General features: G+C 37.2%; 1 protein-coding gene across 10 annotated transcripts in view; it reads left to right on the forward strand.

Moving 5' to 3' along the window:
* LOC128656206 (glutathione hydrolase-like YwrD proenzyme) overlaps positions 1 to 19781 on the forward strand; it is a 628013-nt gene that overhangs the window by 523519 nt on the left and 84713 nt on the right. For all 10 annotated transcript variants that reach the window (XM_053709982.1, XM_053709989.1, XM_053709980.1 and 7 more), the window contains one exon: positions 9618 to 9780. In XM_053709982.1, coding sequence (XP_053565957.1) covers positions 9618 to 9780 — 163 coding nt within the window. The remainder of the gene's footprint in view (positions 1 to 9617; positions 9781 to 19781) is intronic.

The following is a 19781-nucleotide window of genomic DNA, read 5'->3' on the forward strand; positions in this document are numbered from 1 at the left end:
TCAATTTCAGGATTTGAACAATAGTTATTAGATAATTAATTCTGACCTCATTTTATTGCAAATTTCTTTCTTTAATGGCCTTCATGTTTAGAAATCAATAAATTACCATTACCAGGATATTTACAATATATTTACATTCTGATTTGGGATGATGAAGATAATCTGGATTAAACCTAGGGTAAAGCATAAATTATAACATTTAGCTCCTAACGTAAATGGGGATAAACCTAGATTACAAGTGGCACTATTTATTTATTTTTTTGCGATTGGGAAACTTTGCTAGAGTTAAGCTTTTTGTGCTAGTCAGGTCGCGTTCATACCTAATTCTGAAAAACTTGGGACAGTATGGAAAATGCAATAAAAAACAAACAAAAAGCGTAATTTGAAAATTCAATTTGCCCTGTACTATATTTAAAAACACATTATTAACACATTTGCCATTCACCTTTGTGCCAAGATGTTGTCAGTCCCGACCTCTTTGTTGGGGAAGCCTTTCGATCTATCTCCGATCGGCATCTATGCTCGCAGCATTGCCGCTACCATCGTTTTGAGTGAAACACACATAAAAGTCCTGGGTTTAGGACCAGGTTTTGTACTGTCTGTACATTTTGATTTATTCAAAACGATGATTGATAACAATAGATTGGCACGCAACATAACATTACAGAAGAACTTTTCAAGGTCTGAACAGGGAGAACAGATCCCTGACAGTAGGATGAGAACTGACAATATTGCAAGAATAAACTTAAACTCAGATTTGTCTTTTTCTGAAACTTGTGATTTAATATCCTTAGACAAATTACTGGGAGATAGTACCTTGACTCAGGCTAGTAAGAGTGTAACCTCCCTTGGTGATTTCAAGAACAAATCCACCTTCTATCCAATACACAGCAGAGGATCCCTCATCGAGAAATTCTACAATAGAGTTGAAAGAGATTTGAAGCTCCTTGCTGGGAGAGAGACTTTGGTCCCTGGAAATTTGACCAGACAAGAGAGAGAAGCCCTCAAGGAGCTACAAGATAATACCAATATTGTGATATGGGCTGCTGATAAGGGGGGCTCTGTGGTGGTATTGGATAGACTCACCTATACGAAAGAAGCACTACGACAGTTAACTGTGGAAGTAAACTACTGTAAGCTCTCTCACAATCGAGTGAAAAAATTATCAGGTTAAATTTATGCACCTTCTGGATGATGGGCTAGAACAGGGATTTAGAGATCAAAAGACTTTGGAATACTTATATGTGGAGTATCCAGTTACTCCAGCCTTCCACCACCTCCCCAAGGTGCATAAGTCACTGATAAATGTCACTGGTTGCCCTATAGTGAGTAGAATTGGCTCACTTCTTGAACGCACCTCCCAATGGTTGGATACATTGCTTCATCCCTTGGTACTTGCTTTGCCAAGCTACGTGAAAGATACTTAACATGTACTTACATTGATGGAATCCGTAGAATGGAAAGCAACTTACAAATGAATGACGGTTGATGTGACTGCCCTGTACTCGTCCATCCCTCACGACAAGGGATTAATGGCTCTTGACATTTTTACTCACTAATCATTCCTTTTTATCTCAGGAGTTTCGGACTTATGTCCTTAGAATTACTAAGTTTCTTCTTAGTCATAATTATTTTGAGTTTGAGGGAGAGTTTTATCTCCAGAGATGTGGGACAGCTATGGAGGCAAAATTTGCCCCCTCGTACGCCAACCTGTATATGGGTTGGTGGAAGCTGACCTACATCTTTGGAGATTTAAACCCCTATAAAGAGAATATCATCTTCTACAGACAATTCATCGATGACCTCCTGTTTATTTGGCAGGGGGACGTTGCGACGATGAGGTTTGTAGATTACATCAATAAAAATAATCTCAATTTAAGATTTACATATGAGATTGGTAACACATATATAAACTTTTTGGACATTACATTAGAGCAGGGGTTTCAAACCAAATGTTCTTCCCCCATGGGGGCCACTTGAACAGAGTGAGTGTTTTGGAACTGGATATACTAGGATCTGGAAGTGACATTTACCCAAGTACTAGTGCATGGCAGGAGCTGTAGTCCACAATAGACATTCACAGAGTATGTTTAGCTTCTGTGAGCCAAGTGAAGTGATCATTCTGGAACTGAATAAAAAGTGACCAAGCAGTGCATAATGGGAGTCTACACTGGACAATGCAATGCTTATCTTTATATTTATCTTGCGTTTGTCTATTTAGAACATCAGCTTCTTACTAGTGATGTCGCGAATAGTTCGCCGGCGAACATAGCATGTTCACGTTCGCCGAGGACGGCGAACATATGCGATTTTTGGTCCGCCCCCTATTCCTCATCATTGAGTAAACTTTGACCCTGTACCTCACAGTCAGAAGACACATTACAGCCAATCAGCAGCAGACCCTCCCTCCCAGACCCTCGCACCTCCTGGACAGCATCTATTTTAGATTCATTCGGAAGCCTCATTCTTAGTGAGAGGAGGGACAGTGTAGCTGCTGCTGATTTAATAGGGAAATCGATAGCTAGGCTAGTGTATTCAGTGTCCACTACAGTCCTGAAGGACTCATCTGATCTCTGCTGTAAGGACAGCACCCCAAAAAGCCCTTTTTAGGGCTAGAACATCAGTCTGCTTTTTTTATTTTTTTTCCTGTTTAATCTAATTGCAGTTGCCTGCCTGCCAGCGTGTGTGTCAGGCTCACAGGGTATACTGTGCCCACTTGCCCAGTGCCACCACTCATATCTGGTGTAACAGTAGTGTAAATTTAAAAAAACAACACTTTTTTGACTGTGAAATAATACCCAAGATACCCAATAATACCCAGTACCCAAGATGGCCGCCAATAAGGCAGATGGGGAGGGTTAGAGAGCTGTTTTGGGGGGGATCAGGGAGGTTGAGGGCTAAGGGGGGGAATGCTACACCACAGCATATGTAAATATGCTTAAAAATGTTTTAAAAAAATTAAAAACCTTTTATTTTAGTACTGGCAGACTTTCTGCCAGTACTTAAGATGGCGGGGACAATTGTCGGGTGGGGGAGGGAAGGGAGCTGTTTGGGAGGGATCAGGGAGTCTGATGTGTCAGGTGGGAGGCTGATCTCTACACTAAAGCTAAAATTAACCCTGCAAGCTCCCTACAAACTACCTAATTAACCCCTTCACTGCTAGCTATAATACACTTGTGATGCGCAGCAGCATTTAGCGGCCTCCTAATTACCAGAAAGCAACGCCAAAGTCATATATGTCTGCTATTTCTGAACAAAGGGGATCCCAGAGAAGCATTTACAACCATTTGTGTCATAATTGCACAAGCTGTTTGTAATTAATTTCAGTGAGAAACCTAAAATTGCAAAAAAAATTAAGTTTTTTTTAAATTTGATCGCATTTGGCGGTGAAATGGTGGCATGAAATATACCAAAATGGGCCTAGATCAATACTTTGGGTTGTCTACTACACTACACTTAAGCTAAAATTAACTCCCTAATTAACCCCTTCACTGCTGGGCATAAAACACGTGTGGTGTGCAGTGGCATTTAGCAGCCTTCTAATTACCAAAAAGCAACGCCAAAGCCATATAATTCTGCTATAATGGCATGTCTGGCACGCAGTGTTGGGGCAAGGGTCCATCTGACCACTGATACCTGGTTTGCAAAGCATGGTCAGGGCAGGTATATCACTTACACTGCGCACTGTGAAGCGGGCGTAACCCTTACACTACCTGATCGATACAACATTATACCTGGTGTTTTAAAGCACGTTATTCCAAACAATTTAGGAATGTTAGGTGATTTATGCCCTTTATGGATTAAAACCAGATTCTGCATCAACTATGTCATTTTCCATGGGAGTTTTGCCATGGATCCCCCTCCGGCATGCCACAGTCCAGGTGTTAGTCCCCTTGAAACAACTTTTCCATCACTATTGTGGCCAGAAAGAGTCCCTGTGGGTTTTAAAATTCGCCTGCCTATTGAAGTCTATGGCGGTTTGCGAACTTTTGCAGAAGTTTGAACCCAAATTTTTATGTTCGCGACATCACTACTTCTTACACCTCTTAGAACCCTAAAAAAATTGATGGGGTCAAATTAATAATTTACCTAATAAGCAAGGGAGGGCTAGATTACACTATCTTGAGGGCGATATTTGGCCCCAGGGCCTGTACTTTGAGACAACTGCATTAGAGGGTGACAAGGATGGTTGTGTTGAGACGAATCGAATATATATAGAGAACCTATTTCAGGTAATTACATTCTCCACGCCAGTAGTTGCCACCCTCAACATGTACCTTATGCAATTGCCAAGGGGCAGTTAATAAGGGTCAAAAGAGAATACATACCAAAAACAAAATCAGTATATGATAACCTTTTAAAGAATAGAGATGAAAAAAGAGCTGATTTCTTTGGGGCATTGCCCCGCAAAAGGCCCTTTTAAGGGTCATTGGTAGTTTATTGTAGGCTGGGGGGGGGGGGTTATTTTGGGGGGCTTTTTTATTTTGATAGGGCTATTAGATTATGTGTAATTATTTTTTATTTTTGATACTGTTGGGGATTTTGTTTGTAACTTAGTGTTTTTTTATGTGTAACTTAGTAATTTTTAATTGTAGATTTAAATAATTTGAGTAGGGTTAGGTTTTTTTAATATGTAATATAGTTAATTTAATTGGTAGTTTAATGTAATTTTAGTATAATAGTTAGGGTAGTTTATGGTGATGTGGGGGGCTGGCGGTTTAGGGGTTAATAGGTTTAGTTAGTGGTAGTGATGTGGGAGGCCAGGGGTTTAGGGGTTAATAGTTTTATTTAGCTGTGGTGGGGTCCGGGAGCGGTGTAATAGGGGTTAATACTTTTATTTAGTTGCAGTGTGGTCCGGGAGCGGCGGGATAGGGGTTAATAAATTTTATTTAGGTAAATGTAACTGGTTTTCTTCCATAGAAATCAATGGGATATCTGGCAGCATCGAACATAAGCTTTCGCTGCTTTCAGACTCCCTTTGATTCCTATGGCATCCGCTGCCTCCAGGGTGGCGGATTGAAAATCAGGTACGCTGGGCCGGAATAGCTGCGAGCAAACCGGTTAATTATTTGATAACTTTTAAAAAGTGTCAAATAGTGCCAAATGTGTATTCGGAACATCTGTAATGATGTAAGCATCGATCTGTGTCGGATCGTATGTTACTTTACAGATTTCAGGCTTTGATAACTAGGTCGAATCAAGCTCGCCACAATTACTTTGCGGAATTCCAACGTTTTTGCGGTTGACAGCTTGATAAATATCCCCCTTGATCTGCTAATATGGTTTTGAATCCACGCTTTCATCCCTTTCAAGGAAAGATTTTATTTTTTTCTAGTTTGGATTCTATTATCTCTATTGGTAAATTTTAATTTCTAATCATGTTTGTCCCTTTTGCCAGAACAGGGCACAGAAATCTGGTTTCTTCACTCTGAAGAAGGTTCCCATGGTTCTGTCTGGAAGCCAAGTTCTAACTGGAACAAGTCTGAGCAGTCCAATAATTCTACTCCCTTATCTCAGTTTACATTATTATTATCAGGTATTTGTATAGCGCCAACAGATTTTTTGCATGAAGGTGTGGCATTTTTTAAAGTTAATTTTGGATCTAGAAATTATGAGAGGAATTGTTCCTGTTCCTTTGTTGTTACAGGGAATGGGTTGTTGGTTTTTTATCCCTCTAAGGAAGCAACTTTCAGACCTATCTTGGCCCTAAAGGCTCTGAAAGGAACGGTCTACTCCAGAAATTCTGTTTAAAAAGATAGATTATCCCTTTATTACACATTTGCCACTGTTGCATAACCAAGACGGTTATATTAATATACTTTTGTCTCTCATTGATTACCTTGTATTTAAGCCTCTGCATTCTGCCCCCTTATTTCAGTTCTTTTGACAGAATTGCATCTTACCCAGGTCAGTGCTGATTCATAAATAACTCCACTGGAGTGATCGCAATATTATCTATATGGCACAAGTGAACTAGCACTGTCTAGCTGTGGAAAGCTGTCAAAATGCACTGCGATAAGAGGGGACCTTCAAGGCTTAGAAATAAGCCTATGAGGCTACCTAGGTTAAGCTTTGAACAAACAATACCAAAAGAACAAAGCAAATTTGATGATAAAAGTAAATTGGAAAGTTGTTTAAAATTGCATGCCCTATCTGAATTATGAATGTTAAATTTTGACTAGACAATCCCTTTAATTTCAGAGTTCCTACTTTCTAAATAGAGACTATTTGGACTTTTCTGTGGTTTATTTTCAAGGTCAGTTTATATCCACAATAGATTTCTGGATGCTTATCTTCATGTTCCTATTCTCAAGGAACATCATTAGTTTCCTAGGTTTGCCTTTCTCAACTAGTATTTATCGTTTGGTCTGGGTAATATTCCCAGGATATTTTCAAAGGACCTAGGTACGCTTTTGTCTGCAATCAGAACTCAGAATATTGCAGTGTTTCCTTTTCTGGGCAATATTTTGGTTCAAGCTTCATCTTTTCATTTAGCAAAAACATGTTTCAAAAATATTTTTTTTAAAAGAGTTTGCTGGTTCCTCATACTCAGGTTTTTGTTTCTGGAGCTTCAGATTCAGTTTCCATAAGTCTTTCCTTGATAGATCGAAGGAGAATGAAGCTAGTGTCCACTTGCCTAAACCTTCAGACATGATTTGCTGTAGAGAATCATGTCTGCTCGGCCTTGCTGAATGCCGACAGCATATACTGTCTGCATTTAACATTGTACAAGCATTTCTGGTGAAATGCTTGGGCAATGCCATCCCCTGCACGTTCGTAGCCAATCGGCCGCTAGCAAGGGGTGTCAATCATCCTGATCGGATCGGATCAGGATTATTGCAGTCCGCCACCTAACGACTGCTGCTTCTTAACTTCAGTTTCAGGCGGACCTGAAACTATCAGTGTAGATTGCCACATCCGCTGCATAATAAATCTACCCCTCAGTCTCTTTCTTTTCCCTCAGTTGGTCTTTGCATGGAAGTGCTAGGTGTGTTTTTGTTTGCTTCCTCATGAGACCTCTTCAGCTTTGTATGCTTTGGCAGTGATGCAGAGATCTTGCTCTGCTATCTCAAGGATTCATCTAGATTTCAGAACAAGCCAGTCTCTGCCTTTGTTGATGAATCTTCTGCTTATTACACAAGGAGCTTCTTTTGTTCATCCTACTTGATCTGTATTTTCTACAAACTCAAGTTGTTTTCAGAATGGGGGGCCTTCTGGAGATCTCAAAGGATGCAATGATTTTTGTTGGTTTTCTCAGGGCGAGGTTTCCTATTTATGTTTTATAACAATTTTATATGCATTTCAGTCATTCAGAGTTGGCCTCTGTTTGAAAGGGAATCTTATCTCAGTTTCAGATAGATTATGTTTCAGCAGTAGCATATGTCATTCATCAAAGGGGAACCTTCCATTCCCTAGTCATGAGGTAAGTATTGTGAATTCTTTCCTGGACAGAAGTCGATTGTTCTTAACTTCTACTGTTCATGTTCCTGGACTGAACAACTGGGAAACAGATCTTCTCATTCATAAGTCCTTGCATGCAGGAGAGTGGCCTCATCTGGATGCCTTTAATCAGAAAGTGGTTCTTTGGGGTCTCCCAGAGTTAGATCTGATGGTCTCTTAATTCTCTCTCGGATCTCTAATTTTCCAGGTACTATGCAAGGTCCAAGGGTCCTCGAGCAGTGTTTGTGGATGCTCTGGTAGTCCTTTTCTCAGTTCAACTAGCTTATGTTTTTTCCACTTCTGGTTCTTCTTCCCAGGGTGGTTGCCTAAATCAGATTAGAGGGAGCAGATCTAGTTCAGAGGTCCAGTTGCCCTCTTTGGTCTTTTTCTTGGCATCCAGACTTTTGGTTTTAAGGTCTCTTTTTTCATACAGATCTCAAATCTCTAAGCTTGATGGCATGGAGATTAAAGGGAAAAAAAATTTAAGCAGAGAGGGTTCTCTTATTCTGTTATTGAGACTCTGATAGAGGTTTGTAAGCCTGTGTCCAGGAAGTTTTATTATAAGTTTTATATGACCTAGTGTAAGAACCATTTGTTTTTCCTTGCATTCTTTTAGAATTCCTAGGATTTTGCAGTTTTTGCAGGATGGTTTGGATAAGGTTTTATCCACAAGTTCTTTTGATGGGCCAGATTTCAGCTCTTTCAGTTTTTCCTCTGGAAGATTGCTAATCTTCCAGATATTCATAGTTTTGTTTAGGCTTTGGCAAGAGTTAAGCCTGTTGTTAAACCAATATTCCCCTTCTTGACTTTGAGGGTTTTGTAGGCTACTCATTTTTGAGTCTATGCGTAAGGTTTCGTTTCTTTTACCTATTTCTTCTGCTTAAAGAGTTTCTGAGTTATCTGCTCTTTCATGTGATCTTCCCTATTTTAATTTTTTTTAAGTATAAAGCCGTTTTTAGGACAAAATTTGTTTTCTTGTTGTTCCTTCTTTGTGTCATTATCCCTAAATTCTTCAGAGAGTGTTTTTTTTGCAAATTTTGGATGTTAAAGTATTATGTTGACTTCTTGTTTGCCTGTTTTCTTCTCTGGTTTCAGGAAAGGGCAGGAAACTTCTGCCATTTTTTTCTCTTCTTAGTTGAGACTTCTGATCCATAAGTATTTTATGTGGTGACAGGGTAGTCTCCACCTTGATGGATTACTGCTCTTTCTACTAGTTCAGTTGTCATTTCTTGGCCTTTTAGGAATAAGGCTTCAGTTGTCCAGCATTGCAATGTAGCGGTTTGGTCTTCTTTGTATTATTTTACTAAATTCTACCATTTTAATGTTTTTTTGCTTCTTCTGTGGCGGCCTTTGGTAGAAAAGTCCTTCAGGTAGTTGTCCTGTTGGTTATTTTTTCATTATTTTGCCTTTTTTGGGTTCTTTTGGAGTTGTGGATTTAGTTTTTCAGTGAAAAAAGATGATTCTTAAATCCCACCTTTTATGTTTCATTACTCTGCCACTTGGGTTCTCATCACCTGTATGAAAGAAAACATAATTTATTCTTTTGCACATCTTTTTTCTTTCTCATATTTTTTGCTCTTATTTCTTTTACTAGACTATACATTAGACCGAGGTGCCAGTGAGGTAGGCGGTGTTTTATAGAGTTCTTGGGGTTTGGGAATCTTTGCTTTCTCCTAGTGACAGGTAAGAGTAATGGATCATGGACTCTCACCACCATGAAAGAAATGCATTTACCAGGTAAGAATAAATTGTTTTTTATTTAAATTATGTTACTCGTGCATGTATACAGATTCAGTAAGAGAGCTAACAAAAATAACTTCTAAGTTATGGTACCATGATATTATTCATCAAAGATTGGGTTACATTTTAAAGCTATAATAAAACCTCATCTCTATGTGGTCCTACATATTTAATAAAATGAATTACACTAACAGTGGGGCAGTAGCTGATATAAGGCTATTATATGTGTATGTGATAATCAGTAATGTTTACAATAAATCATTGTAAACACCGGGGGGTGGGGGAAAGAATGGGGAGTCAGGTGCCCATGTTTTAACATAAAGAGTTATGTGTTTTTTTATGGAATCATGTACAAATATTTGATCGGAAATAAGATAAACATAGAAAAAAGCTTTAAACCTCACGTGCAAGTAATTGTTTTTATTTGCATTTCTCAGAGTGTCTGAAGCAAATACACACGGAAACCCATTCGAAACAGGAAGTGACACTGTTTATTTCACCGTGGTTGATTCCCAAGGCAATGCATGTTCTTTCATAAATAGCAATTATAAAAATTTTGGTACGGGCCTAGTGCCAGAGGGCTGTGGGTTTACTTTGCAGGTAAGGAAAGCAAGTTGTTTTTGCTGTTGATGAAATGTTTTCTTTCTTTAGTTCTTTCTTATCTACATCAGTAAAGATGTTGTGATACAAAAATATCACTTATAGTAATTTGACTCTTGCAGTTTTCCTCTCTGATAACATTTATATCTAAACTACATATAAAATGAAATTAATGATTAAAGACTCTTGGCTAGATAACAAGTGGTTCAATACAAACACACAGCTATTGTTACAGCGCTAATACACTAAAAACTTTCAAATCACCTAAACTGCTTCTGTTAATGAATAAAATAAGATTAAATTAAATTGAAATAATCTTAAGGAAAATTAAATAAACATATATAAGACCTATATAAACATATATAAATAAACTAACTTAAATCAGTAAAATTATTAATTAAGAAAACAAACAAACCAGGAAAATAAACAAACTTCACGGTAGGAAATTAAATAACAATTAGCACATAGAGTTCAAACCTAAAGTCCCAATGTATTTCAATTTTTCACAGGAGTAGAGGGAATTCCAAACGATTGGGTCTGTAAGCTAACTCAAGTTGATGCCGCTTGTTTTTGGTGATCTTTCTTGAAATCACCAGGGTTGAGAGAAGAACTAGGGCAAAGGAGTACAAGAAGCGCAAGAAGCCTTGAGTTATTTATTTGTCACAACAAGTAAAAATATTCAACATAAAAACTTACATTCAAGTAAGTAAATTCATGCACCAAGTACACAACACAGCCGCAGTGCAGGACCGGATCCTCAGGCAGATATGTCCAAACAGGTTTCAAAAAGGACCGCCGAACAAAGTCGGCGTCTGACGTCACTATAAGGATCCGGCACCGGAGCGTCCCCCTGCAGGCCTAAGCCTCCTAGACCGCTGTTGCTGATACTGTGACCGGAGCACAGGAGCACTGTATCCCTACGCGTTTCGTCCGGATCTCGGCCGGACTTTTTCAAGGGTTGTTGGATAGTAGAGTTAATTGAATGTTAAAACACTGCTATGGGCCATCTATTTATACCAAAGGAGAGGAGCGCCCTCTATCGGTGTATTAATAAAATGACATAATGATGGCCAGCATTAATACAAGATTATATACATACAGGATTAAATACATACACTGACAAATTACATATAAAATACAAAAATATAATAATACAAAATATAGTATAAAATACAATATGATGCAAACCAAAATACATGCAATTCAATATCTCTAAATTCATTCATAAAAGTCAAATACAATAATTTAAAAATTTTGAAATATATGATTAATTAATAAAATTCATACCCTTTGAAATTAATCTATCTACCTAAACTCTATATTTCAGATTGAATTACCTATATAGACACAGATGCTATGGAAGTTTGTTAAAGAGGAACTAATAAAGGAAGAGATAGAGGTGATTATGGTATGAACACCTAATACTAAAAGATTAAACCTAACAAATATATATAGAGAGTTAGAACCTCAATAGATTAAATTAATAAATTAATTTAATAAATTACATATATGCTGCAAGGTCCAGATCAATATTTAAACCCTTAGGGGCCAGACTACCAATTTTATATATCCAATAAGTCTCCTGCTGTCTTAAAGCCAGGAGCCTATTGTGAATATTTGGAGGAATCCAATCTATGACTTTGACCCTAAGGGAAGACGGATTACAATTATGCATTTCAAAAAAGTGAAGGGGAACACTATGTTTTATAGATTTTTCTTCGTTTTTAGCTATTTTGATATTATACAAATGCTCATTGGTTCTGGTTCTTATTTTCCTTTTTGTACGCCCTACATAGAATAGACCACAGCCACAACTGAGAAGATACACCACAAAGGTGGAATCACATGTAGCTCTACAGTTTATATTAAAAGTCTGGGTACCATCCCAATTGGAAAAATTGGATGCATTATCTACATGACTACACATGTTACACACTTTTTTCAAACATCTAAAGGCTCCCTTTTTGGCATTCAACCAATTACGTGCATTATCTACTACTGGATTCGTGTCCCTAAGTTTACTCGGAGCCAATATATTTTTGAGATTTTTGCCTTTTTTAAATATGACTTGTGGTTTATCTGCTAAAATATTACCTAGTATAGGGTCAGTTTTTAGAATTGACCAATGTTTATTGAGGACTTTTTGTATGGTGCTATAGCCCTCATTATATCTGGTAATAAACCTTGGAGTATCAGATGTTACTTGATTCTTTGTATTAGAAGGTTTACTTTTATTTAACAAATCATGTCTGGAAACACTCAAAGCCCTATCTTTAGCTGTTTCTAGAAGTTCTTTTTTGTATCCTTTGTCAGAAAACTTTTTGTCCAAAATAGCAGCCTCAGATAAAAAATGAGACGTATGAGTACAATTTTTGCGCATTCGCAAGTATTTTCCATACGGGACATTTGAAACCCAACTTCTTTTGTGACCACTTGTAGCATTTATATAACTATTCTTCTCGGTTGGTTTTCTAAAATTGGTAGTTGCTATCTGATTATTTTCAGCCACATACAGAAGTAAATCTAAAAATTCTATTTTGGTTTTGGACATATTAGCAGTAAAAACAAGATTGTAGCTATTTCCATTCATAAAATTAATAAAATAATATCTGCCTCATCTCCTTGCCATAAAATCAGCACATCATCGATATAGCGATGGAATTTGATAATATTTTTATAAAATGGATTATTATACCATATATTATTATTCTCAAAATCATTGACATATAGGTTCGCATAAGAGGGCGCAAAGGTCGTGCCCATTGCAGTCCCCCTTATTTGTCTATAGTATTTTTTCTCAAAGAGAAAATAATTGTGTTCAAGGATGAACATAATGGAGTCAATGATAAAGTCTATATGATCTTTAGGAATGTTCCATCTCATTAGTTCATTAAAAATAGCCTTACTACCTAATATGTGAGGGATGCAGGTGTATAAGGAAGTAACGTCACATGTGACAAAATAATAATCATCCTTCCAAGGTATACCCTCAAAGTTTTTGATGACTTGGGTGCTGTCCCTCAAGTAGGCCCTAGTCTTCTGTACAATAGGTTGTAAATAATGATCCACATATTGGGATAAATGATTACAAAGTGAATCTATACCAGAGACTATGGGCCTACCTGGGGGATTGCTTGAGTCCTTGTGGACTTTTGGCAAGTGATAAAAACCTGCAATTTTCGGAGAAGCCACAAATAGAAAAGCGAACTCTTCATTAGTTATAATCATTTTATCTTTTGCTTTACATAGAAGAGTTTTGAGATCTCTAGTTTATCCCACCGTGGGGTCTCTCTCCAAAACAGAGTAAGTGGTATTATCTTCTAATAGGCGATAAGCTTCTTGTAAGTATATATCTCTATCTTGTATGACAATTCCACCACCCTTGTCCGCACTCCGGATAACAATATTGTTGTTATCTTTAAGATTTGTAAGTGACTTTCGTTCAAGGGTGGTGAGATTGTCAGAAAATTTATTAATGAATTTTTTTGATTTTACAAAAGCTTTTTCTAAATCCTCCATTACTAGTTTTCCAAATACTGGAATCTGATCACCTTGAGTCCCTATAGGATAAAAATTAGATTTGTTCTTAAAATTAGAGTGAATAATGTGTTGTTCTTCCTCATGAATAGTCAAATTCATGAGATCTGGTATTGTTACAGAACCTTCACTATTGGAGTCTGAGACACTAATATTTTGTCTCTCAAGATCTCGTAGGATTTTTAAAGTATCTAGATCTTTGAATTCCAGATATTCTGGATTATGATCACCTCTGTTACATGGATTTTTAGTAAAATAACGTTTTAATGTTAGTTTACGAATAAATTTCTGAATGTCAATAAATACTTCAAACTTATTTGGAGGTGCCTTGGGTGCAAAATTCAACCCTTTACTTAATAGTTGATAATCAGACTTATCTAGTGCAATACTAGAAAGATTGTAAATAGTTGATTTCCCTTCCTCTAGTATCTTGGTCTTCTGTCTGCTTGTATGCAATCTCTGTCCTGCTCTAGTTCCCCTTCTTGTTCTAACGATCTTTTTCTCGAATGTGTGTTCCTTGTCCCTGGATTCAATCCCTCTCCCACTGATATTTCTTGGTTCATTCTGTTCATTATTACAGGCCCTCTTTGCCTGTTCACTTCTAAAAAAACCCTTGATGAATCTTGGTTATGATTTGAGAACTGATTATTAGACATATTTTTGGGGCGAGCTCCTTGGTTGTCCCAAGGTTGATTCATATTGTCATGTACTGGACCAACATCTGGGTCCAGTACTTGGAACCTATTACTATGTACAAAAGGACTAGATGAATTTTTCTCATTATCCTGATTGAACCTTACTTGTCTATAATCTTTCTCTGGGTTGTTCCATAATCTCTTATCCTTAGGATGTTCAAATCTGTCTCCTCTCCAATTCCTATCATAGTCATATTGGGGTCTATAATTGTGATTACCCTGAAAACTCTGACTTCTGTTATTGGAATTTCTAAAATTATGATTATAATTACTATGATGATTGGGTCTATAATTACTGTTTCCCTGAAATGTTTTATCATTGGATCTCCAATTATTGGTATATATAGATCTATCTGGAAAAGAATCAGGATTATAATTACTCCTCTGGTTATTGGTAGATCCATTGATAGATACATTTCTAATGTCATTTGGTCTATTCTCATTAGGTTTGATATCAAAAGAATAATTAGTACTAGATTGGGTTCTTGTAATGTCTCTAGGGGGCAGTTTATTGAATTTGTTAATTTTCTCCTTGAATGTATAAACCTTGTCCTCTTTAAAATCATTTAAATCTCTGTTGAGTTTGGATATTTTCTTGATCTGTAATTCTTTTTCTAAATTATTAATCCTAAATTGGATGTTATTATTCCTTGTTATCCATTTTTCATCTGTTTTAAATGTTTGGATTTTAGGGATAATTTCTTCAATCTCAGTCTTAAGCTTTTCTAATTTGTACTCACGATATTTAATGAGAATTTTTATTAATTTAATAGAACACTCATGAAGAGCAGTCTCCCATTCAGAGGTATATTCAACCTCCTCAAGATCAAAAGATGGATATTTAAATAGTCTCAGGCCCCTTGGGACCACATCATGTAAAATATAATTATCAAGCAATATCAAGTCTTGCCAGTCTTTTACATCCTGTTGTAATAGTTTTTCTAACTTTCTAAATAACTCATTAGGATCATTATTTGTGGTATTTTCTATTTCTAGATTCAAGTTTAAAAGATTAAGTGATCGTTGTCTGCTAGATCTAGTTGAACAATCACCAAAAAGACTATGGTTATGAGTAATATCCTCAGAATTTTCAATCATACTCATTCTTAAATAAGTTCTTCTAGATATAGTTATAATAGTAAAATAGTGAAATAGTAAAAGATCACAGATAGTGTGAAAAAGATTAAAAGAGTAGAGCTGCTGAAACTAAAGAAAAACAAGTAAATCAATACAAACACACAGCTATTGTTACAGCGCTAATACACTAAAAACTTTCAAATCACCTAAACTGCTTCTGTTAATGAATAAAATAAGATTAAATTAAATTGAAATAATCTTAAGGAAAATTAAATAAACATATATAAGACCTATATAAACATATATAAATAAACTAACTTAAATCAGTAAAATTATTAATTAAGAAAACAAACAAACCAGGAAAATAAACAAACTTCACGGTAGGAAATTAAATAACAATTAGCACATAGAGTTCAAACCTAAAGTCCCAATGTATTTCAATTTTTCACAGGAGTAGAGGGAATTCCAAACGATTGGGTCTGTAAGCTAACTCAAGTTGATGCCGCTTCTTTTTGGTGATCTTTCTTGAAATCACCAGGGTTGAGAGAAGAACTAGGGCAAAGGAGTACAAGAAGCGCAAGAAGCCTTGAGTTATTTATTTGTCCTCTTTAACAAACTTCCATAGCATCTGTGTCTATATAGGTAATTCAATCTGAAATATAGAGTTTAGGTAGATAGATTAATTTCAAAGGGTATGAATTTTATTAATTAATCATATATTTCAAAATTTTAAAATTATTGTATTTGACTTTTATGAATGAATTTAGAGATATTGAATTGCATGTATTTTGGTTTGCATCATATTGTATTTTATACTATATTTTGTATTATTATATTTTTGTATTTTATATGTAATTTGTCAGTGTATGTATTTAATCCTGTATGTATATAATCTTGTATTAATGCTGGCCATCATTATGTCATTTTATTAATACACCGATAGAGGGCGCTCCTCCCCTTTGGTATAAATAGATGGCCCATAGCAGTGTTTTAACATTCAATTAACTCTACTATCCAACAACCCTTGAAAAAGTCCGGCCGAGATCCGGACGAAACGCGTAGGGAAACAGTGCTCCTGTGCTCCGGTCACAGTATCAGCAACAGCGGTCTAGGAGGCTTAGGCCTGCAGGGGGACGCTCCGGTGCCGGATCCTTATAGTGACGTCAGACGCCGACTTTGTTCGGCGGTCCTTTTTGAAACCTGTTTGGACATATCTGCCTGAGGATCCGGTCCTGCACTGCGGCTGTGTTGTGTACTTGGTGCATGAATTTACTTACTTGAATGTAAGTTTTTATGTTGAATATTTTTACTTGTTGTGACAAATAAATAACTCAAGGCTTCTTGCGCTTCTTGTACTCCTTTGCCCTAGATAACAAGTGGTGCACGGCCAAGTTAACTTGCGTGCATATTACAAGTTGAAAGTAAATACGTTTGCTCGAGTGCAAATTAATGCGCATCAGGTTAGCTCGACTGAATACCTCGCATAAAGGACACCAAACACAACATAAACACATTAAAATAAACATGGTTCAAAGGTTTATGGTATATGCCCATGTATTTTACTGCAAAGGGCTATAATATATATATATATATATATATATATATATGTATGTGTGTGTGTGTGTGTAAATATGTGTATGAGTGTGTATATATGTATATATACTTATACGTATATATATATATATATATACGTATATATATTTATGTATATACATGTGGATTTATGTATTTATGTATGTATATATATTCGTATATATAGCTGTTCAGGGATGAATCAGTTATTCCCTTTACACACACACACACACACATATATATATATATATATATATATATATATATATATATATATATATATATATATATATATATATATACATACACACACAGAGAAGCGCACTCACAGGAACGAACAACCAGCTCTATAACATTGTTAGCCTGTTCTGTGGCGATTTATCACATGGTTGCAACTTCTTTTTAGCCCAGTAATGTTCTTTATATAGGGGAAAATGTTCTTTGTATTTTTAATTTGATATTTCTTTTTATATCTGCATTTATTCATATAGATATATAAGTATAGATATATATTTTACAATAAAATCAACAGATATGGGCTAGATTACAAAGTAGTGTGGTATTTGATAATTTTTTGTGATAGCGAAACTCTGCTAGAGTTAAGCTTTTTGCGCTAGTCAGGTTGCGTTTGTATTACAAGTTCCAAAAAAACGTATTTTGCGCAAATAGCGGAAAAATCCTAACAAAAGTTTTTGCGTGCGTGTGCATGTATTCCGCCATAACAATCAAAGGAGAATAAAAAGTAGAAAAATAAACCTAACATCCGAGATCACGCAAACACGATCACATTTTGTCAGGAACCTTATCAGCTTCCCATGTTAGTTTGAAACTGGTATGTTGCAGCTCCCTAGACACGCGTGGCCATGCTTTCTTAGAATTTAAACAGCCATCTTGTTGATTACAGGAGCTCCCACCTGGAGGACTCAGGTGTGGGAGTTCCTATAAAGGGCAATCAGCCCTTCATTCCTGCTGAGTTATTGCCTATTCAGAGCATATGTCTCTGGTTCCTGCTCCTGAGTCCTACATACCTGTGTACCTGTGCATACCTTTCATGTTCCTGAAGCTAAATACCTCAGCAGTGATACCTGTGTATGCTTACATTGCTTCTGAGACTGCTTGCTTGCTTTACTTCTGAGAACAAGCACCTCAGCTGTGATACCGGTGTATGCTTACATTGCTTCTGAGAATGCTTGCTTACTTTACTTCTGAGACCAAGCACCTCAGCTGTGATACCGGTGTATGCTTACCTTGCTTCTGAACCCAAGCACCTCTGCTGTGATACCTGTGTATGCTTACATTGCTTCTGAGACTGTATGCTTTCTTTGCTTCTGAGACCAAGCACCTCAGCTGTGAAACCTGTGTATGCTTACCTTGCTTCTGAGACCAATCACTTCTGCTGTGATACCTGTGTATGCTTACCTTGCTTCTGAAGCCAAGCACCTGAGCTGTGATACCTGTGTATGCTTACCCTGTTCCTGAAACCAAGCATCTCTTTGGTGATACCTGTGTATGCTGATCCTCTTCCTGAAACTATAGCATCTCTACGGTGATACCTGTATATGCTTATCCTCTTCCTGAGACCCAAGCATCTCTACAGTGATACCTGTGTATGCGTATCCTCTTCCTTAAACTAGCATCTCTACAGTGATACCTGTGTATGTTTATCCTATTCCTGAAACCCAAGCATCTCTACGGTGAAACCTCTATATGCTTATCCTCTTACTGAAACCAAGCATCTCTACGGTGATAACTATGTATGTTTATACTCTTCCTGAAACAAAGCATCTCTACGGTGATACTTGTGTATGCTTATCCTCTTCCTTAAACCAAGCATCTCTACTGTGATACCTGTGTATGCTTATCCTCTTCCTGAAACCAAGCATCTCTACTGTGATACCTGTGTATGCTTATCCTCTTCCTGAAACCAAGCATCTCTACTGTGATGCATGTGTTTGCTTATCCTCTTCCTGAAAACCAAGCATCTATACAGTGATACCTGTGTATGCTTATCCTCTTCCTTAAACCAAGCATCTCTACGGTGATGCATGTGTTTGCTTATCCTCTTCCTGAAAACCAAGCATCTATACGGTGATACCTGTGTATGCTTATCCTCTTCCTGAAACCAAGCATCTATATGGTGATACCTGTGTATGCTTATCCTCTTCCTGAAACCAAGCATTTCTATGGTGATACCTGTGTATGCTTATCCTCTTCCTGAAACCAGCATCTCTACGGTGATACCTGTGTATGCTTATCCTCTTCCTGAAACCAAGCATCTCTACGGTGATACCTGTGTATGCTTATCCTCTTCCTTAAACCAAGCATCTCTACGGTGATGCATGTGTTTGCTTATCCTCTTCCTGAAAACCAAGCATCTATACGGTGATACCTGTGTATGCTTATCCTCTTCCTGAAACCAAGCATCTATATGGTGATACCTGTGTATGCTTATCCTCTTCCTGAAACCAAGCATTTCTATGGTGATACCTGTGTATGCTTATCCTCTTCCTGAAACCAGCATCTCTATGGTGATACCTGTGTATGCTTATCCTCTTCCTGAAACTCAAGCATCTCTACGGTGATACCTGTGTATGCGTATCCTCTACCTTAAACTCAAGCATCTCTACGGTGATACCTGTGTATGCTTATCCTCTTCCTGAAACCAGCATCTCTACGGTGATACCTGTGTATGCTTATCCTCTTCCTGAAACCAAGCATTTCTATGGTGATACCTGTGTATGCTTATCCTCTTCCTGAAACCAGCATCTCTACGGTGATACCTGTGTATGCTTATCCTCTTCCTGAAACTCAAGCATCTCTACGGTGATACCTGTGTATGCTTAACCTCTTCCTGAAACCAGCATCTCTACGGTGATACCTGTGTATGCTTATCCTCTTCCTGAAACCCAGCATCTCTACGGTGATACCTGTGTATGCTTATCCTCTTCCTGAAACCAAGCATCTCTACGGTTATACCTGTGTATGCTTATCCTCTTCCTGAAACCAGCATCTCTACGGTGATACCTGTGTATGCTTATCCTCTTCCTGAAACCCAAGCATCTCTACGGTGATACCTGTGTATGCTTATCCTCTTCCTGAAACCAGCATCTCTAAGGGTGA

The sequence above is a fragment of the Bombina bombina genome, chromosome 4 (genome assembly GCF_027579735.1).
Source record: "Bombina bombina isolate aBomBom1 chromosome 4, aBomBom1.pri, whole genome shotgun sequence".
In the NCBI taxonomy this organism is placed as follows: Eukaryota; Metazoa; Chordata; class Amphibia; order Anura; family Bombinatoridae; genus Bombina; species Bombina bombina.